Source organism: Coptis chinensis, chromosome 7 (genome assembly GCF_015680905.1).
Source record: "Coptis chinensis isolate HL-2020 chromosome 7, ASM1568090v1, whole genome shotgun sequence".
Lineage (NCBI taxonomy): Eukaryota > Viridiplantae > Streptophyta > Magnoliopsida > Ranunculales > Ranunculaceae > Coptis > Coptis chinensis.
Window position 1 is genome coordinate 73,051,062 of NC_141462.1, and position 25,538 is coordinate 73,076,599.

The window sequence follows — 25,538 nt, forward strand, 5'->3', positions numbered from 1 at the left end:
AAAGCTAGACAACTATTAAAAGGGCAAAAGGCAATGAAGTCTTTTTACATGCATTAACTAAAAAGATAATAGTTGACTTGGATGTGGTCTGATCTAGGATAAATCTCTAGATAAAATAACTGGAGGGTAAAGCTAATTGGCCTAATTTCTGGAGGGGTAATTGGAATTCATTCTTTTGCGCCCATATAGTGTCAATTAATCCAGTTTAATCTATGTTTTTTTTTTCCAGTAATAACTCAATTGATCAACGGGCTTCAATTTAATTTAATTTAATTTATTTTTATTTTTTTTTTATTTTTTTTTTCCAAATAAGCTAGGGTTAGGCAGACCCCCACCTACATTAAATTAACTTTTCCTTACATAAATATTACCACTCGCATCCTCTTTTACAATTTCCTGCACAGGAAAATCTAAATCTAATGGAAATTAATAAACTCAATTTCCTGTACAATTTCCTGCACAGGAAAATCTAATGGACGGGCTTCAACTTTCAAACCCTATTATATACTTTTGGTTCTTATTAGCTTTTCATGTATTAGTGTTTTTGTAAGAAGGGTCTATTAACGGTTTTTCACCCAGGCACTCTAAATCTCAGTGCTGGCACTGGTCGCCATTTGTGATAGCAGAAAATGATCAGCAAAAATGGTTGATTCTTCATGAATATTTGTTCCTCACTATGGGATAACTTGTGAAGAAACATTTATTTTGCTGGAACTTTTGAAGAAACCACTACTGTATTTTCTTCCACACTGAAATGTTAATATTTCTAAAATGGTAAAAAAAAAATATTAAAGAGGCATTTTATGTTAAAGATTATACTTAATGGCACAGACGATTTCACATTTCAGGATATTTTTATATTTATGAAACTGGTAATCCGGTAATGCATAAGCAATAATCAAGTATAATATATTCGTCTTTATTACAAAATATAAACATCTATTTCTTGTTTTATTAAGGGTGTGTAACTTACTATTTGAGTGTGAATTTTTGGAGTAAGAAAATCTCCTAAGCACTTATCCACACGAGCATATCAGCTAATACAGAAAACAGCTGTTGTACATTAGATCTTTAGTAGGGTTCACTACAAAATTTCCTAATGACTTTACTGAGTTCATACTTCTAGTCTTCTACAATTTACACACCAGGTACTTTTTTTTTACGCTGAACTTAGTCAACTTACACACCAGGTGCTTACAAGCCCAAGGCAACTTAAACATAATATAACCTACTTTAATTTATCAATCTCCCGTTGGGGGTACAAAAGACATGCAATTGATATTCGGCCTGGATATGATATTTCCTGTTCTATGTACCCTTTCCCCCATAAAATGATGCTCCAAGTAGATGGATGGAAGGTATCACTATCAGTATTGCCGTATTGGGTACTTGATCAGATTCCATCTAAAAATAACCTGACGAGAGAAAAAGCCTTCCTTGGCTGGAATCTTGGCATTTCATGACCAGCTCCCTGGACTGTCATGAAAGTTAGACCTTCATAATCAATCCTATATCCAGCTACCTGTTAACAAAGATAATTCCTCTTATTATACAATTTCGATTTTCACAAATGAGAAACAGCAAATATCAACACAATAAATGAAAAGCTACTGTACTGTTTAAACAACTTGCATGCAAACAAAAGTGTGGCTTTCTGACCTCAATACCACAACTTAATTAACTATCTCGCAACAAACCATGCTTTGAAAATTTTGAAGACATTTGCTACTAACACCAGAAGAACTGTGGAATGTCTTTGAAGGGTTCAAAAGGAGACACATTCACTGGAACTCAATTCACATCGTTGGAGTTAAAGAAACCAATGACATCTTCAAGTAAACAAATCTCTTCGCAACCAATCCAAGTCAAATAACAATACAAGATGGAAGAGCACAGAGAACTGAGGTGATAGCACTGGCAGGTAGTCCACTAAACACGGTCAGAAGAAATATGATGACCAGTAGGAATTTGGTTGTCGAGTGAACAGAGAAAACCAGGGACTTGTGCAGGGAGCTGAGGCACTTCTGGCTCTGTAATTCAGGTAGTTAGACCGGACTTTGACAATGTCATGGTTACGATCTGAACGTTATGTATAACATGGTTACAATATTAGAAGATTCAATTCCAGGGGTAATTGCTGTTTGAAAAATATAGGTTGATGCTCCCTAAAAAGGCATATATAACACGATTTCATCTTATTGCCATTCCTGCTCTCAAACATCCACACATGGTAAATTTCTTGCTTGGGCATTCAAAACTCCCTTCTACACCAGCCAGAATGATGTAAGATATAAACATGGGAGGGGAAAAAATGGCAGCTGCACTGGTAGATCAGGAAACTCAACAGCCACTTGAAATCCTAGCCAATAGTTTTTTAAAGTCTGTAAATCCCCACCATACGATATAAGGAGCATTTGCAGCAACTTCGAAAGGTTCTTAGCATAACGGTATTCCAGTCTTTCTATTCTTTGATGAAACCTCGTAATTTGAGAAATGTGAACCAGTTTGACCTTTGAAACTAAACCACTTGCAAGTTATCATTGTGAATCTCGAGGTGGAAAAGAAAGAGAAGTAAGGTCGAGAAGAGACAAGAAGTAGAGGAAGAAATATGGATTATGAAAACCAATTATTCGCCATGTTGTACAAAATATATCAGTTGAAATTGAATGTGGATGAAAACTTTAAAAACTGGAGCAACTTATTTCCCTAGAACTTACTTGAAGTGAATCATCAAACCAAGGGCGCCAATCAGTCTTTGTTGTCAGATTCAGTGCATCGACTGAATACCGTGTGCTAGTAACGGGAATTACTGCATCAATGTCTCCGCTAAACATGATATATACATTCCAAACAGTTATGAGAACCATCAAGGTAAAGTACAATAATTAACAATAAGGCAAATGAAACAAGCACCAAATCGCCCTATTTTAAGTATCTACAATTGATTAACACTAATAAGGAAGCCACCCACAGGCCACATCTAATTAAAAAGAACCAACATGTTTAGAATATGAACGTGAACATACATAACATAGTACCTGTAAACAAGAATCTTGACTTGCACAGCTATGAGCCTTTTATATATAGGCAACACAGTTGATGGCCTATCCCTCCAAGAACCGAGCACAGAACTGATAAAGCGAGAAGTCTGAGTGACATTTTTGCATGTAAAAGGAGAAGAAAAGTTAAATACAAAGAAAGCAGAAGCTAACCTGCACAAGCCCCAAGAATAAGGTAACTTGGTGGTATTGGCATGCAAAGCATTTTGAACTTCAGGGAGATTTAAATAAGCACGAACGTATTCCTTTTCACAAGGATCAATCTCACCATGTTCTTTGGCTTTAATTGATGAATTTGGGAAACACTCTTGAGCATACAAATTGTATACATTTGTGTTTCCCATCTCCTGTCCTGCTTTTGTCTGAAAAGTTATGCACTTTGACCCCCCTATTAATACCATGCAATTATTGATCAAACCTCGGTAGGTTTGATCTGAAATCAAAGCATGGCTCCACATAAAGTCATAGATGCCTCTTATATCAGTCTCGAAATTCATTAAGCCATTTCCCACCTGAAAACATCATATATAAAACTATTTTAAAACAAACGCGAAGTTAAAACTTAAAACAACAATGTCAGATACTCAGATCACAAACATGCATAAGTAGTTCTATATTGTAGCTATACTGTCCCCTATAAATGTAGTAACAGTTCTGATCAATTCTATATGATTGTGAATCAGTTACTTGTATTTGTGAGGTTGTACCAATCTCTATGATCTGTCCAAGTCAGTTACTTGGTTGGCTACTGGTTTCTAGGAGGTAGTTATTGTACAAATTGTTGTAGTGGACTATGTATTCTATCAATACGAAGGGGGTGCACAAAATCTCGGAAGATATATTCTTAAAAGGGATGGTTACCCTCAAAATAACTGATTAGATTTATAGATAACACATTATATAGTCAAACTCAAACAAAATGAAAGAAAAAAGAAAAGAAAAGGATGAAATCGATACCATGACACCCTTATAGTCAAACTCAAACAAAATGAAAGAAAAAAGAAAAGAAAAGGATGAAATCGATACCATGACACCCTTGAGTCGAATCCATGCAGAAGAATGTGCATGAATATTGTTGTGCTCAACAAGTAACTGTGCCAGCTCTGGTACGTAATATCCTGTGAAAGAAATGAAATGGAATTTAAAGGATAAATATCAGAATAAATCCAAGACGTCTTCTAACTGAATAATATCTCATATGTAAACTTTGATAACAGTATCACACGTAAAGCAAAAGACCAAGTTAATGGAGCACAGAAAAAAAAAAGGAAACAAAAATTGTAGATCTTACAGAGATTATATAGTTTAATATCTCAGTTCTCATAGTGTTTAGTTGGAGAGGGAGAGAGGTTACCGTGGGGAAGAAGAGCTGAAAACCTACTTAAAATAGGAAATTTTGAAGAACAAGGATAAGGTTTCTCCACCAACCATTTCTTCTTCTTGTTTAGTCGTCAGTCCCCCTGCGGAGAAAGGATTCTTCTTGCCTCTGTGTAGTGAGTCTGTACTTCTTTGAGTGGGATGTCAGATGCAAGAGTCTTCATTTCCTTACTAGTAAAGTCTGTGTGAGATCCTATGACAGCTACTTTTGTGGCAGCTTCTACTTCTTCAGCAACCCCTTTGGTTGCTAACTCAAGTGCTCCTATCTCTTGGAGTAAAAATTTTTGAACAACACTTTGCAAATGCTAGTGACAGTGGTCAACTTGAATGGGTTGATGCCTCTGCTGAGGATTATGTGGTGCTTGTTTTTAAAGATATCATACAGCATGGCAAAGTCTAAAATAGGAACACCTAGTAGGCTCCTTTGTGGACAAAAGGTTGCCTCTTCTTTTAGTGAAGAAGCCTTTGGAGAAAGCCTGAAAGATCAAAGCTGGGTATGGTATAGCAACAGATCAGGAGGTGTTCTACTTCAACTTCATGGACGCATAGTATCGACTATTAGTTCTAGAGTTATGTTCTAGAATTTTCATGATTAGTCCTTGGTCCAAGGAATTGGAAACACAGAGAAAGAACACGAATATCTGCTAATTTGGGTGAAACTCTGGGAAGTCCCGAAGCAATTATGGACAAAGAGAGGTATAAGCTTGATAGTAAGCAGGATTGGGAAGCCACAGTGCTGGGATGATGCAACACAGAAGCAACAAAGATAGGATTATCCTAAAGTACGCTTAGAAGTTTCTGTAGAAGCTACTTATCCAAAATCACTAAACCTATGTTTGTAATGGCAAGATAGGTGAGGTTGGGGTAGAACCTGCAGTACTTGTAATAGATTTGGGCATAAGGATAGTAAGTGTCCTTACAGACCTGCTCAGGCATGGGTTAGGAGTAAGACTACTGTAACAAATGATAATGGTAAGTCTGCTGCAGAAGATCCACCTCAGAGGACAGCTCAAGAGGTAGTAGTGAATGCGGTAATGCAAGAAGCAAAACAAAGGGCAACAAAGAGACAAGGTACAAGATAGTGGAGGAAACAAGAAACCAATGGATACACCAGAAGGGTGCAGTAATGATGGAGCTCCTAGTCCACAAGGTCAAGCTCAGACAGCCACAGAACAACAAGTTGAGATGGGTCTAGTTGATGCCTCCTTCACTGATGAGGTTCAGGTTATTATTGCAGACCAAGAAACTGGAGTACATGAGGATGTAACTGAGTGTTAGATAGAAGAGAAACAACTTGTAACTGAAACAGCTATGGTTGTGAATCAGTACAGAGCAGAGGAGATAGCACTAGTGATACAGAGGGTAGTAGTCTTCCCAGAAACCATTGAAAAGACAACTAAGGCCATACCAGAGAAGATCACTCCACCACCTACAAATGTCAGAGAGGCAAACAACAAGGGATGCAGAAAGATAAACAAGGATGATAGGAGGGAGGGCAAGAAAAACCTAAAGGTATTAGTTCAGTTAAGAGAACCCCTTCCCCGTCTTTAATATTTCATTGGTTAAGTTAGCTACTTGGAATGTTAGGGTATTAATGACTCTCAAAGGCTAAGGAAGTGAATAAGGTGAGAGTTGAACAAAAACTCATTATGATGGATATTTTGGAAACAAAAGTTAGGAAAACTTGCTGCCCTCATTATTCACATGTAAATAATTATACTGAAGATCCCAGTGGTAGGATATGCTTCTGTTGGGATACAATTATACACGTTATGCTAGGTTCAACATGATACAGTTAATACCTCAGCTAATCGACTGTGCGGTGACTATTTTACTCACAGATAAAGTTTTCTTGCTCACTATGGTTTATGCTTATAACTCTATGCTTTCTGTGCATCTCTTGAAAGGGTTAGAAAGGACACCATGGTACTCTGAAAGTATGCTCAGACCTATTCAGAAGCATATGGAAATGGTTTATTGATGTTATAGTCTTGCATGTGTAGGAGACTTGTAGATGTGCAGACTTTTTGGTTCTGCTAGTCATACTGATGATAACTCTGTTGAGTTTTGGTACCTCCACCAAAGCTCTCAATATCGTATGGTATGAGACATATCATATTGAAAGCAAAATGATACGTATTAAAGTCAATCAAGCAATCAAAATTTGACTTATCAGCTGGGGCTTATAAAGTGATTAGTAAGAGATAATTGAAAATTTTAAAATTTATGGTTCAATGAACTTTTTACCTGCATAGCTTTCACCGGCAATAACAAAATCAATGTCTGCATACATTGGAAACCTTTGCAACCACTTGATTAAAAATCTATACGTATCTTTAGCTGCAAACCATGAAACATGACAGAGGTTAGAAGTGATACCGTGGCACTTACATGCAAGATAGATACTACGTGAAAGAGAAAGGTTGAACTACCTGTCCTTGAATCGCCAGTCAAACTGTAGTCGGCTGTTGTATTCGAATAAGAAAATCCAACACCTGCAGGAGACTCCAGAAAAATAATGTTTGCCACTGCAAAAAAAGAAAAGAAAAGAAAATCACATATTTATAACAAATATGCTACCTGTCGAATCAATTAAAGAATGAACAAGATAATCAAGTGGACTTAAATTGGCCATATACAAATAACAGTCTCAGTGTCTCACACTAAATATTTATTGTAGCATACTGGCCCCTCAATAGCATAACATCAGAACCATTATATGGAAAACAAAAATCTCATAACAAAAGATTAATCATCACAAGAGAACACCATTTCCATACATGAGTTTTGGTAGATGTAGATATGACTAAAATAATTCCATCTACGATCTTAGTGGAGATGGAAGAAACAAATATGGAACTTTGTCAGGAATTTAGGTGGCTAGTAACTGTAAGACAGAAGGGCATCTTGTCACTGACTGTAGATCCTTGAAAGAACTGCAGGAAGTGAGAACCAAAGAACCAGCTAAGGAGTCACTTTCGACTGGAGAGAAACCTAGGTAGGGTATGACAAATAACCAGAAGAAGCAATGGAAAAGAAATATGTAGCAAACAACATAAGTTGAGAATAACAAGGACAATGGTGCTAGTTCAAGTAGCACTGCAAATGACACTAGCATAAATGTTGAAGTTCAGGTTAATCAACTGCAAACCATTACAGAAGATGTGGTGTTGATAATTGATGAATCTACTCAAGTATACAATGAGATTAGTCGACGCCTCTAAAAATTTAATATGGAGCAGAATAAGGTAACAAATGACAGCGCGTTAAATGATGAGATGAAAGAACAGGAAGTGCTTGAGAAGGGAAATGATGTGTAAACCAGACCTATACATGCCGAGGAGAACAAATAAGTCATGGTCATTAATGAGATACCACATTACCACCAACAGCAGAATTAGTGGTGGTTCACGATATACCTTTTATTGATGCAATGACTCTAAATAGTCAGTTGGAAGAGGATGTTTCACTGATCACTGGTATTTGTAATACAAACTTTTGATTTAATAAAAAAAAAAAAAACAAGACGGATGTGAATTGTTACCTTTATTCCAAGAGTGTCTCCTTAAGTAGAGCGTCCTCCCATCATTTTGTACATGAAAAGGTCCATTCTCTACGAATGCGCCATTTCCAAGAGACGTGTTGGAAATAAAGGTTGGATAGACGCACACCAAGATATCCTATCTGATATTAGATGAGTATAGGACTCTATCCTATCAGATATTAGATAAGTATATGACTCTATCCTATCTGATATTAGATGAGTATAGGACTCTATCCCATCGATATTAGATGAAGATATAACTCTATCCTATCGATATTAGATGAGTATAGGACTCTATCCTATCCAATATTGAGGAGGTGGGAACCTCTATAAATAGACCCCCCACCTCTCACATAACAATAATCCAACAACAAGAAAAGCTCTCTCTTTAATTTAATGGCACCTCCAACATTTTCTAAAGTAGAAGCCCGGTAATTTGTGGAGATTCCATAGGTGGTATCCTCCCTAGCCATTGTCGGTTCTTGGTTCTTGGTTAGGTGAAAAAAAAGGTTGCTTCCCGCTAGGTGGTTGGAACTTGACTCAAGCAAAGTTAAGAAGAAGAAGATCTTGAGTGTGTCAAGAACATCTTCTCCTGTAGATCAAAGCTTGGAACTTCAAATTGAAAGTCGTGACCAAGGTACGATCTTCCTGTTTCATTTGCTTATTTTATGCATGTGGTATAACGTAATTGTATATATCATAGGAATCATGCATGAGATATCGATAAAATCCAACATTGGCATCGAGCCGGTTTTCATGGTTTGCATGCTTTTGTTTTCGGTTTTTGATCTTGTGATCTACAATTTTGAAAAAAAATGCTTTTTTTTCAAAATATTTTAATTAATTTTTAAATAATTAGGTTGTTTAAAATTAATTAGATATTGCTTAATTTTTTTTTGTAAAATAAATTATTTATGGGAAATAATTAGTGGAAAATTTTTTTCTAGGAAATTTTTTTCTTAGAAATTTTTACATGGAAATTTATTTATGAGATTATTTCTCTATAAATTTTAGGATTTTTTTTTCACATGTATTTTTCCACAATTAAAAATTGACATTAGGATGTTTATTTTACCATGCAAGAATTATTTGAATCGATTTTTACTATTGCATGAATATAAAATTGTTTGTTTTCTATCAACGGTCATATGAAAACTAAGGCACAATGCCTAAGTCACATAGACCAAACTTTGTAGAAAAAACTGAACCGGATCTTGGGAGACGGGCTTCCAAGAAACGCATGACCGCAAAAGCAATATAGGAGAACTTTGAAGCCTATTGTCTTGAAATCGATAAGATAGAGACAGAGCCACCCTCACCGAATATACACCAAACCAAGAGCCCCAAATCCTATTCAAGATAGGAATGAGGCTCGACCACTTTAAATCTCTCCTACATCGATTATGGGGACGATGCTAAGGAACCAAATCCATATGATGTGTCATCGGGGTTTATTTTCCCACCTCACGGGAAACAGAGGAAGTGGCTAGTAATTTTCGAATGGTCGATAGTGATTTGTGAGGATGAGGATGACTCCCCGGCACCCGTGAAGCTTCTATGTTCATGGTTGACTAGCTCTGTTTTAGTTCTACATTGTTTTTGAAAGATAGGAAACTCTTTTTTTTTTGTAGAAACAATTTTATGAAATGGAAATTTAAGTAGTAGATTTTTGCATATTCTATGTTATTGATAGTCAAATGCATTGATTTTATTTAATGGCTAGAATCATGCTAGTAGATTATCATGATCATCTCATATGTGAAAATGTGGATTACTTAGATTTAATTTAAGAGATGATTCTTATTCGTAGTATCTTATTTTTGGAATTCAAACTTGATAGAATGGCACCCGATGGAAAATCCCCCGCTTACGATGCTACGAAAAAGGACTTGTTAAACGATAAGAATTACTTAACTTTGGTCTAGGAAAGTTAGGCTAATTCGCGCATAGGAAGGTCATTGATGTAATAACCGGTGAGACAAAGAGCGTAACCTACACCGAAGGATTAACACAAGTCGCTTATCTTTGCACTTTAAAAAGTACAATGAGTATACAAGCAAAGATAATGTTGCCCGAATTGCCATACTTGGCACCATGAGGAATGACTTCATGATGCGGTATGATGGCCTTGGATCGGCAAAAGAGCTATGGGAAGCAAGAAAAGCGGACCTTGGGGGTACGACTCTTGACCGTGGTGGAGGCTACAAATGAGCTTTGACAAATTTATCAAAGGCGCCCATACCTCTATGACACAACATTGCACGGTGATGAAAACATGGTTCTTTGAAGTTAGCCCAAGCGGATAGTCTCCTCAAATGAACAAAGAAATTCAAGCCGTCATTAGGTCTTTACCTAAAACTTGGGAACAATTTCGCCTTATCTTGACGATGACGACAAGATATCACAAACTTTGCACAGTGCAAAGGAAATGTGAGCTTGAGGAACAAAGGCTTCTCAATGAAAAGCCCGTTGTTCAAACCGAAGCAAATGTTGTCAACTCCAAAAAGAGGAAGGCTCCTTGGAACAAGAAAAGTGGAAAAGGGAAAGGCAAGGAAAAGGCCAAGCCTAACCCACAAAAAAGAAACCTAGGAAGTCGATAGACATGACTAGTGTTGAATGCTTCCGTTGTCATCGATGGGACACTATGCTAGGGCATGTCCTTCTCCCGAGGTGAGTTTTACTTTAAGATCTTGTCAATGTGATAAATATCGTCATCTTTGTCGATTCATCACAATATTGGATTGTAGATTCAAAGAAATGACATGCATCACATAAGCCGGGATAGGTCCCTATTTGAAGATTTCCGGAAACTTCCACACAAGGAACTTCGGAGAGTCCACATGGGAAACCAAAGTGTTGCTGATGTTTTGGGGCAATGTGCACTTGTAGGTTGGATTTTTATGCGAGTGGGAGATCCATCCTTATTGAAGAAGTACTCTTTGTACCCTCAATTAGGAGAAATCTTTTATCGGTTTTGAAATTACTTCAAGAATCCTATGTGTTTAATTTTTCCCGAACTCGTTTGAGATATCTTTAAATAACAGTTTTTGATAGGTCATGCTTATTTAATGAATTCTTTTATGGCATTACACTTAGCACAAACTGAAGTTTTATGTCTAAAATGGTTGGTTGCCAATTGTGGCATGCTAGACTAGGACATATTGGACACAATAGGATAGACCGCTTAGCAAGGGGAGGGTTATTAGGTAACTTAACCTCTGTTAAAATGGAAACACTGTGGAAAGTTGTCTTCTTTGGAAAAGCCACCAAGAAACCTTTTGGGAAAGCCCAAAGGGCAACTTATCCTTTACAACTTATTCACTCGCACATCCGTGGACCAATGAATGTAACAGACAAGGCATGGGGCTTTGTATTTCATTACCTTCACAGATGACTATACACGCATGGGACCGTGTACTTGATGTCTCACAAATCGGGCGCCTTGGACTATTTTAAAAAGTACAAGAACTTAGTTGAGAATCAACTTGATAGGACAATAAAGGCCTTAAGAACTGACCGCGGACGTGAATATCTTTCTGATGAGTTTAAGGAACTCTGTGAAAATAAGGGTATAGCTAGACAGCTAACTATTCCTTATACCCCTCAGCAGAATGGTGTCTCTGAGAGAAGGAATAGAACCCTCGCCGACATGGTTAGATCTATGATGGCTCAGGCTAACTTGCCTATCTCATTTTGGGGTGATGCATTGTTAACGGTTGCGCACATACTTAACCTAGTTCCTTCAAAAACTGTTGACAAAACACCCTATGAACTATGGACTGGTAGACAACCCGTTTTGAACTACCTTAGACCATGGGGGTGTGCGGCCTTTGTCACTTCTCAAAATCGAGAATTTGGAAAGTTGAGTGCTCCTGGAAAGAAGTGTATCTTTATAAGATACAGTGAGACTTCTAAGGGGTATGTCTTCCTAGGGGAGGATACTCAAGGGCATGTCACAGAAATAGAAGCACGTAACGCCGATTCTTAGAGGATCAATACCCAATGAGGGTGAGGTTGATAAGGATATACAACTTTACGAAGTTGATAACCTTATAATCTGGCGATGAACAAGGCGAAGATGAAACTTTCATCAACCCTGATTCTAGTAACAATGGCATTGGTCAAATGATTGATCAATCCCAACCTCGTAAGAGTGTTAGAGGCCATATCCCCAAACGTCGGTTTGAGATTGAAGGGGAGATAAATATGACCAATGCACTTACAGAAATATCTGATGAACCTAAAACGCTCAAGGAGGCTATTTCGGGTCCAATACAAGTAAGTGGATGGAAGCTATGAAGGAAGAATTGAGTCGATGAAGAAAAACAAAGTATGGGACTTAGTTGATCTACCTCCAAACAGAGGATCTATTGGGAACAAGTGGGTTCTCAAGATCAAGAAAAAATCGCGGAAGGGAACATAGACAAATTCAAAGCTAGGCTTGTTGCAAAAGGTTACACCCAAAAGAAGGAATAGACTATGAGGACACCTTCTCACCAAGAGTGAGATTTGCCTCCATATCGCCTCCTCTTGTCAATGGTTGCCCATTTAGATTTAGAGCTTTACCGGATGGATGTCAAAACTGCTTTTCTCAATGGAGAATTACAAGAGGAAATCTATATGGATCAACCCACCGGTTTTTCAATCAAGGGGTCGAACACAAAGTGTGTAAACCGAACGGATCCATATATGGTTTAAAAGCAGGCCTCTAGACAGGTGGAATCGAGATTCCATGAAGCAATGCTTCAAGACAAATTCGAAATGGTAAATGAGGACCATTGCGTATATGTCAAGACATCTAAAAAATGGTTTTGTGATTCTATCTCTATATGTGGATGACATTTTGTTAGCGAGGTAACAATAAGGCATTGATAAATTCCACTAAGGAGTGGTTGTCATTAAACTTGAAATGAAGGACATGGGTGAAGCAAGTTATGTCTTAGGAGTTAAAATAACTTCGTGATCGCCCAAACGCTTGTTATCTTTGTCTCGGGAGACATATATCAAGAAGGTTTTGGAAAGATTCAACATGACCGATTGTAAGCAAAGTGGATCTCCCAAGAAGTCTAGGAGAGTCTTTGAGTTCTAAAATGTCTCCCAAGAATCCTAACAAACTCGGGCTATGAAAAATGTACCATACTCAAGCCTTGCAACGAAGCCTTTATGTATGCAATGTTGTGTACAAGGCCGGACATCCGCTATCTTGAAATTGGGTTAGTATCAAGGTTCCAAACAAATCCCGGGTCGCATAATTTGGAAGGTCATCAAGAAGATAATAGGTATCTAAAAGGCACCGTGGACTACTCACTTGTCTACCAAGGGAAAGATCTTAAAAAATTGATTGGGTACTCCGATGCCGGGTCGGAGACCTTGATGAGAGGAAGTCAACTTCGTGGATATACCTACATAATGAATGGAGGTGCTATATCCCGGAGCAAAGAAGAAGCAAACTTCCATAGCACTTTTAACTATGGAAGCCGAGTATATTGCATATTGCTTCCACCACCGCGGAGGTGTGGTGGCTCGGGACGATTCATCAAACACTTGTCGGTGTTCTCAAGAGTCTTGAACCAGTTCACATCCGGATCGACGAAGATGGCTGCTCTTGCATATGCTAAAGATCCAAAGTACCATGGAAGAACCAAGCATATAGAGTTAAAATACCACTACGCATCGACAAATGATAATCGAAAAAGAAAGTGGTTCTACAACATATATCCACCGATCGATGGTTCATGGATCCACCGACCAAACCTATTCCAAAGGAACTCTTCCTTGCACATGTAAAAAAATGCTTGGGTTAAAGAGGATGTGATTATGTTAAGAACACTTTGATGGTTTAATGAATAAAAGTGCATTCTTTCCGGATCGATTGCATTCTCATTATAATCGCTTATCATCTCATATGTATGTCGGTAGGGTTGACCGGGTTCACTCACATGAACAAATCACTTCCATTTTAAACAATGGGGAGTTTAGCTTGACAAGTCACTAAACCTTATAGGAAGGGTGGACCTAGTGCCGAGTCATGCCCCTTCTTATAATTGGATAAGAAGAAACAGCTTCATAGGGAAGATTCTGCAATAAAACCTACAAACGGTTGTTGCCAAGTGGGGGAGCATAGTATCCTTGGAATTGTTATTAGGGATGACAACACTTGCATGGTATGAGTGGACATACAGATATCTATTGTTGAGTAAACAAATTAGATACTCTTGCCATGACATGTTTTCACACAACATGTGTATAGTTGACCACCGAGAGCAAGAAAAGAAATATCCCTAAAATTCTTGCTATGTGAGCTCTATTGATATATTTTTGTTTAAAACATATCGAATGGTACCCTCCTCAACTTTTGACCTTGTTAAGAAAAATAAGAGGACTACTCGTAACTTTGGTTTGCTCCCCACAAGCTCTTACTAAAAGGACCGGATGCATACCGGGAAGTTGGTAGAACTCGGCGACAATGACTTTAACGTGCAAAGGGTAAAAAAGAAACGGTTTATCACACAATCACCGGATTCTACCGGCCGGACAATTGATGATAATTGTGAATCATGTGATACGTTTTTGACTTTATGGTGTGGACTCATAGGGATGAGTGCTATTTGTCAAAGTGATGAAACAAACAGATCTTGGGGTATACACACACTCTCCTGGATATTAGGTTTTCGGATTCATCTTCTTTAAGATCACTTTCATGGTAGATCAATCGTGGTCGTGCTTTTCATTGCGACTTGCTACTTCATAGATATCATGATACGCGTGTGCTAGGGTCACACCTAACCATTTGCCGTGGTGAGACACACAAATGGCTAAGCATTCTACTTAAATGCTTCTCTTAGAAACCTTCTTCGCCAGGGTGGGCGAAGTGGGAGATGTTGGAAATAAAGGTTGGATAGACGCCACCAAGATAAGGATAAACCATCGAGTATAGGACTCTATCCTATCGATATTAGATGAGTATAAGACTCTATCCTATCGGATATTAGATAAGTATATGACTCTATCCTATCCGATATTAGATGAGTATAGGATTCTATCCCATCGATATTAGATGAGTATATAACTCTATCCTATCGATATTAGATGAGTATAGGACTCCATCCTATCCATTGAGGAGGTGGGAACCTCTATAAATAGACCCCCACCTCTCACATAACAATAATCCAAACAACAAGAAAAAAGCTCTCTCTCCTTTAATGGCGACCTCCAACATTTTCTAAAGTAGAAGCCCATTAATTTGTGGAGATTCCATAGGTGGTATCCTCCCTAGCCATTGTCGGTTCTTGGTTCTTGGTTCGTTGAAAAAAAAAAGGTTGCTTCCCGCTCGTGGTTGGAACTTAACTTTCAAGCAAAGTTAAGAAGAAGAAGATCTTGAGTGTGTCAAGAACATCTTCTCCTCGTAGATCAAAGCTTGGAACTTCAAATTGAAAGTCGTGACCCAAGGTATCTTCTTACATTTCATTGCTTATTTTATACATGTGGTATAACGTAATTGTATATATCATAGGAATCATGCATGAGATATCGATAAAATCCAACAAGACGAACAACCGGGACCTATTAAAGAAAAACATTACGAAAATGACATCAAGGAAGAACCTATAAAACTTGGGAAAAGAAAAGCCATACAAGTATAAATTAATCATAAACCTAAAGCATAACAAACAATTATTACCTCCATTCAACCAAAGAATCAGAGGCTTAGTTGTTGGATCAACAACAGCAGCCTCAACAAAGTAATAGAATAGGCTCCTTCCCTTCAACACATCTACAGTAATGTATCCAGCATATTGCTGGAACGCCATTGGAGATGGTTGGCCAGGCAGTCCGTCCTTGATAAGATCAGTGTTTGATCTGATCAGTGGTTTCTGAGAAGTTAAACCCTCCAATGAAAAGATACGGATATAACCAACCGTAGATGTAAAAATAAGAAACACTGCTAAGATCAGCCAGTGTTTCCTAGGGTACGAGGCTATATGTGTAGCCTGCAACATATAGTAAAAAAAAAAACAGTACCGAATTGTTTGCTTAGAACAGATTTATCTAAAGAAACAATTGAAGGAAGCAAATAGTACACTACTACATGCTGAATTAGTATTCAGTAAAAGTTGAATTGATTATTCTAAATACACAAGACCCACAATTAAAGGAATCAAATAAAATTACACAACGGCCAGCAGCTGATATATGAAACACCTCAATAATGTAAGAACTGTAAGGTTTTAAAGCAACCAACCTGTGACGTGGAGGAAAAATGCATTTTGAAGAAAGTTTACAACAGCCCAAATGACGAAAAGCCTAAAAAACACAGCCTACTAGATTAGTTCCTGCAAACACAATTTCGTTTCGTTATAATTTAGCAAATAACTAAAACAAGTTATTTAAGGTGATCAGTAGTCAATAAAGAACAAAAAATCAATGACTCACTCACAAATCGATTAATCTTCACAGTATCCCAAGCTCGAAATGCACGAATTTCACCAGTCCTGACCCTATATGAAATCTGAACAACTCACTTTATTTTTTGCTCTTTTTTTTTTTTGGCAGGAATGAAGAGGAAGCTATGTGCGTGACAACTTGAGTGGTGATGAAGAAATAAAAATGGAGGGATATCTTGTTCTACGAATTATGATTATGAGGAGGGAGAATGGGTGATAAAGAAGTGGTGGAGGTAAACAAAAGTGAAGAAAATGGGAATCTTGTTGTCACCAAACTTGTACTCAAAGTACAAAGAAAATGGTACGTACTCTGAAGTCTGAATTGGTAAACGAAGCTAGACTGCTAGACAGGTTGTTGTCAGGGTCAATATCGTCAAAAAACACTGCAGAGTCAGGTTACTAGATTTCCACTCACTCATTACTAGAATTAATGAAGTTGTAGCTTACGTACTTTTCACAATAACGACAAAGAACCTGATTTTTTCGGCAAACTTCTTGTGATCACATGTCCACAGCGAAACTCTTTTCGTATAATGTCAAAGAGAATTAGAAAACAAAGTGCGTCTCATTTTTCATTATTGGTGGCTTGGTGCACCCTTTTCAGTACCTGCTTTTTTCTTGCCTCATTTACCCTTGTCAAAACAAATTATCTATATGTACATCCAATATTTTTATGGGTTTTTAGGTAATTTTACTTTTAAACTCTACTACTTATATTTTGATGATTGGGTTTTGTGGTTTTGTCATTGCGCCTTGAAAATCGAGTTTCACTCCTTACTTGTGTCTTTCTCTTTACTACGCCAAAGCAACTCCTTCCAGTACCAAGTACGAACTACTTCCTCTCAAACTATGTATATCTATGTCCTAAACATTTCACGTGTTATTTCAAGGATTCAAACGACATCTTAATTTGCCTATCTTAGCATGCTCTGATAGTTGTAATTTGGAACCTAAATTATCTGATCTTCGGGTTCCCAGATGTCAGATGACATGAATGCATGTATTGATCATTTCAAATGTTGTATTTAATTATTCCACTTTTTAGGTTTCTTGAGTGTGTACGAACTACGAAGAAAGCTGTTGGGTTAGGAACTTAGGATGTGATAATATGGGTTTAGTAGATTCAGTGCGGGTATGCGTATGCGTGGAGAAAAGGATCATTGGTGGCACACGAATGGCGTTTTATAGAAATTTTTTTCTTGTGCTAACGTGTATTCTTATGTGCTTATGAGAATCATCCATTCCTACGCAGTCAAAAGTCCATTGCCTAGCTTTTACAATCACCCACAGGCTATTAGGTCACATAATTCACATCAGTCCTGTAAAGGTTGTATTTGGTTTAACCTTACAGATTCAAGAAAGTGAGGGAGATGATGTTTGAGTATGGGTTTGATCGAGTTCGTATGGACGAACTGCCTACGTATCAAGTTCTCTCTCAGGGGGAGAACTTGAATCAGGTCAGACGTAGTTCCTCATCCTCTTTATATAAGCAAGGTGCCCGCGCCTCCTGCTCTCCCGCTTCAGGTCAGATCCAGATCTTCAGGTCATTTATGAGCCATGATGGTGGGTTATGACGAGTCAATGAGCTACATGCCTGAAACTTCAATCTTGATGGCTGTAATGAAGGCTTACATTACGAGCCGTTGTAGAGTGAGAGGAGTTAGCGCTGTCGAGGTTGCTTCTTAGAGAGATCGTCTATTCGACTTGAGTCACTTTGAAGCGAGCTTGCAGGTCGACTACGAGAGATCGGTTGGTGGTGATATCACTCTAGGTGTGAGTTGAATAGGTTGCTTGCCTTAGTCGAGTTACTATGAAGCGAGCTCTGAGGACGAGAATACAAGGTTGGTTGTTAGCTCTGTATATGCTGGACACGTATGTAGTATTCATTGGATATGAATAATACTCCCTCACACAGCCCCATCTCAGTAGGTCGTTTAGTACATTTTGACGATCTGCTGAGAGAGAACGTTTGCACGTGTGTAACATATGTGTGGAATAATAACCGCCTCGATTTGAGGGATTTTGAAAAGACAGCGGTTTAAGAAGACGTGTCGTATGGGGTTTAGGGGATCATGATTGTTTTTTGAAAAACGAACCGGTGGCTTGCTGTATGCGCGTTTGGAGAGTTGAGGGTTTCTCATTTTGCTTCTAACTGAAAACTAGAGTGTAAGGTTAGTCTTCTTCCTTCTGCCATTGTTGCTTGCTTTTCCATTTTCTTCTGTCGTTGCTATTTCTGTTTGGTTTTAAGGTCATCTTTAGTTGTGACTGTTGTTGGTACATAAAAAGATATGTCTGATTCGGATGAAACTTGATCTGAGAAGATTCAAGAAGTGTCTTTGGGTTATGACGAGGTAGAGGGGGATGTGGTGGAGTCAATAGGGTTTGAGGGTGTGGAGGAAGATGTTAAATCTGACTCTGTTGTTGCTATAGCTAGCAGTTCGAATAGTGGGGCGGCGTCGTCCTCTATTGGTTTGCCACTCAGGATAGTAGATAAGCGAGCTTTAGAAAGTTTTTTAGATTTAAGGGAGGCATACAGTATAAAGGTTAGTGATTTGGAAATACACGAACTGGGAGATGATGCAGACATTTTTAGCAATGCGTTCTCACCGCTAGGTTACGGGGTCGTTGCATGTGAGGGGTAGTTGTGAGTTGGAATGAGAATACCGCTCTCAAGGCTTACCTTTGAATTTTTGAATTTTTGTGAAAAGCGCCCTGCCAGTTCGTTGGTAATACCTGGCGCTTGCTTAGGGTTTTTGACTTGTTGAATGAGAGTGGTGAGTACCACATTGGGGTTGCAAATATTGTTGAGCATTTTGCGGTGAAACGATCTAGAGCTAACAATTTTAGCTTACAGACCTTGACTGGGAAGTCAAGCGTTCTGGACGGTGTAAGCAACGAGCCTTGACAGAGAAGGCCGTTGTTGTTGATTGGAAAGTTCTGTGCTAGTGGGTTTGGTGTACACACTAGGATTTGCAATTTTGCTGGTATGTACCAGTGTACTGTCCTTTGTATTGATGTCTTGGTTGTTGGTTTTGATTTTGATATATTTCTGTATTGTTTTGCAGAGGTCGCTATCAACAAGCGAACTGAGCGCGGTGTGATTGAGAAGTTTGCTAGGCTTAGTTGGGCTGAGAAGCAAGAAAAACTTCCTGAGGTAGCGAACTACTTCATAGATAGGGGAGGTCGCAAGGTCAGGTTAAAAAGGTGTAACCAAAAGAAGAGGGCGCGTGGAGAAACTGCTCATGAGTCTTCGATTGATTTATTGATGGATAGGGAAAATAGCGGCATTATGACTAGGGAAGAGCGAAATCGTGCTGGGCATAGGCGAACTGCAGGAGGTGGGTCGGATAGAAGACCTGAGGGGGGAAGGGGGAGGGGTCGGGAGAGCGGCTGAGATTGTGCTTGGAAGCAGTTCTAGTGCTGTGGGCTATGAGCGGACTGGTGGGAAGACCGCTCGTAGTTCGAGGTCGAGGGCCCAGGTCGATTTCAGTATTCTAGGTAGTGGTGGTACTGAACTTGTTCCAATCCCTCCTGCTGGCAGGGTGAAGGAGAAAGGGGTTGGCAAGGATAGTGGGAAGGGTTCTTCTGGTAAGGGTAAGGACATTTTGGAGTGCAATCTGGAGTACGTTAATGAAAGGTCGGGGCAAAAATAATTCATGAAAAGGTCAGACATTAGTTACCTGTCTGCACCTATAGCAACTTGTTTACTGGAGGGGATGACGCTCGATGGAGATAAGAATGATCTTGATTATAAGATTCTAGAACAGAACCTGAGGGCTATGGACCTGGTGTACTGTTTGGTAAGTGATCAAGTTGTCATTGTTGAATTTATTTTTCATTCTTTCATATGTTTGCGTTAGAATGTTCACTTGTGTAATGTTGCGATCTTCTTTTGGTGCAGTTAATAGCTGGTTATCAAAAGCTGAAGACTGCGGCCCAGATCGTGGAGATGGAGAAAGGCGAGCTCGAAAGAGTGAAAGACGAGCTGGAAACAGTTCGGGTGGTGCAGCAGTCTAAGCAGAAGGAGTTGGCCGATCTGAAAGCTCAGCTCATCTCTGTGACTCTGGAGAAGACGTTAGTTGTCAATGAGGTGAGTGACCTGGAGGGGAAGCTAGCAATGGCTAACGACTTTGCCCAGAAGTGCAAGGTGGTCACACTGCAAGCTAAAAGGGCGTACGACGATATGTGCCTTGAGCTAGAAGAGCTGGAGCAGAAGTATGAGCAACTCAGGGAAGAGCATGAACGTGGGGCTTTGGGTGAACGAGAGAAGGATGCACCTGAAGATGCAAGTAATGCTCTTAATATAGTTCCCTCTGTTGCTGCCTCTGCCCCTGTTAATCTACTTCCTATTGTTGGCAAGCTGGAAATGAACCCTGCCGTCCTTCCTGCTGCGACCTCCATAGAACCTGACTCGTCTCTTATGCTGGACCCTCTGCTAGTTGATACCTTTGACCATGTTGTTTGATTGCTTTTGCTTTGAGAGATGTGAAGGTTTTGCTCGTCTTTGTGATTGGTTGTAGTGATACAATAGAGCTGGTTTCCTAGGCTTGCCTGGGTAGTTCGCCTAATTTATTTTTGCATGGCCTATGGCCTGATACATTAAGAGCTGATAACCTGGGCTTGCCTGGGCAGTTCGCCTTTACTACCTACTTTGTTTTAATTTTAGAACGAACTAGTTTCCACCTAAGTGGCATTTCGGTAGTTACTAAGAACTTGCTTCCTGAGTATGTTCAGGCAGTTCGCATTTTGCATTATGAAATGCATGCTTATTTTCCTAGCTCCTTTTCTTGATGTCTTGAATGCCATTTGCCTGATGTTGTTGCTCTTGTCTAGCATTGTAGATTCCAACTAGTAAGAAGTGTCCAGGCTATGTAGCATTCGAGCTCAACTGAGCATCTTGCTCTTTGTAGAGCGTTCTTCACCGAGTCACATCTAGCGTTGTAGGTTTCCACTAGTGAAGATTGTTAAGGCTATGTAGCATGTGGACTCGAATGAGCGTCCTCCTGAGAGAGGAGTTTAGCACGTGTTTGGCACATGTGAGGAGGCGAAACGTTTGTGAGCAGAAATAGTAATCGCTTTGTGTTGTGGAATTTGAAAAGATGGCAGGTCATGCGGCATGTTGATTAGGGTGTCTATCTATTAATGGTATGTCTTGGGAAGTGAAACGGTTTATCCTAAAAACTTTTTGTGAGAAGTTTAGGGGTAGTGTTCATCGTTTCCCTCAAGCTATTTTCCCAAACTCTTGCCAAAGTTCGAGAGCGCTTCAGGTTAGTTTCCAACTTCTCTTCCTTTCTCTTCTTTTGTGATATGTAAGTTTTGTATGCTTCTTGTGTTTGAAAGTTGCGTTGTCAATGAATTGTAGGATGGCTAGGCTAACTGGTGATGATGATGGAATTTTGGTCTCTCTAATGGGTAGGGAAAGGGAAAGCTCTCCCTTCGTTCTGGATGAGATCGAGTTCTTGTTGCGTCGTCGTAGGTGCGATCTGGGTAAGCGAAAGGTCGCTTCTGACTTGAGGGCCACTAAACGATCCAAAACTATGGGCCGCTCTAGTTTTGGTTCGCACAAGCGAACTGGAGGTGTGGTGCTTAGGTGCATGAGCTCTAAGGGTGGGGTCGACCTGAACGCTCACAGCCATGTTGTGGCGGGCAAGGGAAAGGCTGCTGCTGGAGAAAGTTATGGTTCTGGCTCGTTGGGGAGGAGGGGTGGCGACCTGGGAAGTGACTTCGTCTATACTGGGAAGACGGGGAAGAAGTGTGCAGTGAAACAAACTGATTGCAGCTTCGGGTCGGCACCCATAGCTAATTGTCTCTTGGAAGGGATTATCTTGGAAGGTGACAAGGAAGAGCTAGACGGCCAAGATTTGGACAAGACTTTGGAGACCATGAATATGGCTTGCTGTTTGGTAAGCTTTTAACCTTATCTAGTATTTTCTATCTTATCGGTGAAAGTAACATTGATGTTTCCATTTATAGTTTCTTGTTAGGTATCATAAATTGAAGCACACAACCCAAGTTATGGAAGGTGTGGAAAATGATGTGAGCAAGATAAAGAAGGACCTGTTGAGCTTGCAGCTCGCTCGAGAGGCTGAGAGGAAGGAACTGGAGGATTTGAGGAAACTACATTAGGACACTGTGTCGGAGAGGGCATTGTTGGTCAGTTCGATGGTTGACTTGCAAGAAAGACTGGGAGCAGTAACTGAGTATGCCAAGCAATGCAAGTTGGTTGCTCGACAGGCTCAGCGAGCATATGACCGAGTTTGCCAAGATTATGCGTTGCTGGAGGAGATGTACTTTCAATTGAAAGAAGAGCGTGAATGTGGGGATCTAGGTACAAGTGTGTTTGTCGTACTTGGAGATGCTAGTAACGCTCCATCTACCAGTACTGTTCCTGCTGAACGAGCTATTGTGCCTGCTGATGATAAGCATGTTACTCCTAGTGCTTGACTATTACTTCTGGATTCCTTCTTCCTTTGTGTAAGATGTGAGGCTTTGAATATTTCTCTCTAATTTCAGATGTGTAAGTCGTTGTAAAAATATATAACTGGTTTCCTGGGCTTGCTTGGACAATTCGCTTTTGAAATGGATGGGGCTTGGCCCAGATACATTAAGAGCTGATACCCTGAGGAAACCTAGGCAGTTCGCTTTATCAATCGCTTTAGTTTTGAGATCTGGGCGAACTAGTTTCCACATAAGTGGTAGTTCGGTAGTTTTAAAGAACTGGTTTTCTGAGTGTGTTCAGGTAGTTCATATTTGCACTTATGAAATGCATGTATACTTTGAAGTATGATCTTACTTTTGTCTGAATGCTTGTTGCATTAATATCTCAGTAGGAACTTGACCTAAAGTCGTATGTTTTGTTGTCTAATAGGACTTAGGATGCCTTCAAGCATTTTAGCTTGATTGAGTAAGCGTTCTGTGACTAGTTGATCCTCGAGTTGTAGGTATTCAACTAGTGAGAAGTGTTGGAGCTATGAAACCTTTGAGCTCGAGTGAGCGTTGTAACTCAAGTGAGCGTGTTGCTCTTAGAAAGCATTCTACACTAAGTTAACCCTAGAAATGTAGGTTTTGAACTAGTGAGAGGTGTATGAGCTATGTAGCGTTGAGCTCGAGTGAGCATTTGATCATATAGAACGTTTGAACTCTGGAGAGCGTTTAAGTTCGTTTGAATGTTTTGCTCTTAGAGAGCGTTCTGCACTTAGTTGACCCTAGAAGTATAGGTCTCTAACTAGCGAGAAGTGTTAAGGCTAAATAGCCTGTGAGCTATGTAGCCCTAAGCTTAAGTGAGTGTTTGATCATATAGAACATTTGAGTTGTGGAGAGCGTTTAAGTTCATTTGGATGTTTTGCTCTTAGAGAACGTTCTGCACTTAGTTGACCCTAGAAGTATAGGTCTCCAACTAGCGAGAAGTGTTAAGGCTAAGTAGCCTATGAGCTATGTAGCCCTGAGCTCGAGTGAGCGTTTTAACGTGGAAAACGTTTAAGCTCTGTAGAGCGTTTTAGTTCGAATGAGCGCTCTGCTTTTAGAGAGCGAGATGTGCATAGACTTGACAACATTGGGATAGTGCATTGATGCAGAATAAAAACTATATGGATAATGCTAAGAGAAAGAATTCATGGAAATGGAATTTTTTTAACAAGAAAGTATTCCAATGATGTGGAAGTACCTGTCCATCTTGGGTTTTGATCCAATATGCTCCATTACGAACGACTGGTTCCACTATATAAAGGTCTTCCCATGTTGGTGCCAGTTTCGAGTCATCCATCCTTAGTCTTTTCCAAGACTAGGTCGCCAGGTTGGAAACTTTGAGGGTTAACTCGCTTGTTGTATGTCTTCCTCAAGGTTTGATGGTAGGATGCCACTCGAATGGCTGCTAGGTCGCATCGTTCTTCAAGTAAGTCGACCTCCCAAGCAAGAATGGAATTGTTCTGACTAGATTCGACGATTTCAGATCGAGTCGTTGTAATTGTCAGCTCAGTAGGGATGATGGCCTCAGTACAGTAGCATAGTGAGAATTGTGACTCGCCTGTACTAGAATGAGCTGTCATTCTATGAGCCCATAGAATGTTTTCTAGCTACAGTGGCCACTGGCTTTTGTTCTTTTCAATCTTCTTTTTCAAGTTTTCCAAAATTGTTTTGTTACTAGCTTCTGCTTGACCATTGCTCTGAGTGTACTGGGGAATGGAGAATGTGTGAACGATCTTCCACTTAGCCAAAAATTCTTTAACTATTTTTCCTTTGAACTGAGAACCACTGTCTATCACCAATGTGTGGGGGAGGCCAAATCTGGTAATGATGTTGGTCCAAATGAAGTTTCTGACATTAGCCTCTTTGACATGTGGCAAGGGAATCGCTTCCACCCATTTGGTGAAGTAGTTTGTTGCAGCTAGGATGAACCGAAAGCCTATGCTTTTCTGTGGAATGAATTGGCCAAGGGCTGGCAATGTTGATCAATTCACTAGTTGGCTGAATGATGTTGTGGCCAAATGTTTGACACTTAATGCATTTGAGTACATATTTCTTGGCATCGATCTGCATTCGTGGCCAGAAATATCTTTGTGAGATTGCTTTGTGAGCCAGAGAGCGACCTCCTGTGTGGTTTCTGCATTCTCCTTCTTGGATTTCTGCGAAAATTGTCTGACCTTGTTTTGGGCTTATGCACCTCAGATGGGGCCCTCCAGCAGATTTTTTGAAGAGTTTGCCGTTTACTAGGTAGTAGCGACTTGACTGATATTGAACCTGTTTGGCCTTTGTCCGATCTGCTGGTGTTGTTGAGTTGAATGTAATCTATGATAGGTTGCATCCATATTTGACTCATCTGAGTGTCAGAGAGTGGGCATAGGTCGGTCACTTTTTGGACGTGCTCATTTTGGTAAGCAGGTCGGTCGACTACTTCGATGAGTAGCTTCCTAGGGTCACAGTTTAGTGTTTGGGTCGCGAGGTACACCAAGCTGTTAGCGTGGCGATTCTTTTCCTGTAGGAAATGTTGTATGGTGACGTTTCTGAAAGACGGTAGTAATATAATTGATCTACAACTTGAAGGTACTTAGAAAGGTTACCTTCATTGGCGGTATACTCATGGGCGACCTGGCCAACGACCAGTTGTGAATTGCTAAA

At 39.6% G+C, this 25,538-nt stretch overlaps 2 protein-coding genes across 6 annotated transcripts; one reads left to right on the forward strand and one right to left on the reverse strand.

The window, feature by feature from the left end:
• Positions 1-1,038: 1,038 nt before the first annotated feature.
• On the reverse strand, positions 1,039-16,797 carry LOC147488763 (serine carboxypeptidase II-3-like). 5 transcript variants are annotated; one of them, XM_086572511.1, is made up of 12 exons: positions 16,418-16,797; positions 16,223-16,284; positions 15,662-15,971; positions 15,527-15,543; positions 7,981-8,071; positions 6,869-6,964; positions 6,684-6,776; positions 4,086-4,177; positions 3,213-3,571; positions 3,039-3,131; positions 2,718-2,826; positions 1,039-1,522 (listed from the first exon to the last, which is right to left on the reverse strand). In XM_086572511.1, the coding sequence occupies exons 2-12, from the start codon at positions 16,244-16,246 to the stop codon at positions 1,394-1,396; spliced, it is 1,413 nt and encodes a 470-aa protein (XP_086428637.1). In that variant the 5' UTR covers positions 16,247-16,284; positions 16,418-16,797; the 3' UTR covers positions 1,039-1,393. The 5 variants fall into 5 exon arrangements, with proteins under 5 accessions (XP_086428637.1, XP_086428635.1, XP_086428636.1 ...); XM_086572509.1 differs by having other exon boundaries at positions 16,223-16,313; XM_086572510.1 differs by having other exon boundaries at positions 16,223-16,313; positions 16,414-16,797.
• A 3,175-nt stretch (positions 16,798-19,972) lies between these two features.
• LOC147488764 (uncharacterized) lies at positions 19,973-20,950 on the forward strand. Its single transcript, XM_086569939.1, has 2 exons — positions 19,973-20,224; positions 20,326-20,950. The coding sequence occupies exons 1-2, from the start codon at positions 20,081-20,083 to the stop codon at positions 20,887-20,889; spliced, it is 708 nt and encodes a 235-aa protein (XP_086426065.1). The 5' UTR covers positions 19,973-20,080; the 3' UTR covers positions 20,890-20,950.
• The last annotated feature ends 4,588 nt before the right edge of the window (positions 20,951-25,538 follow it).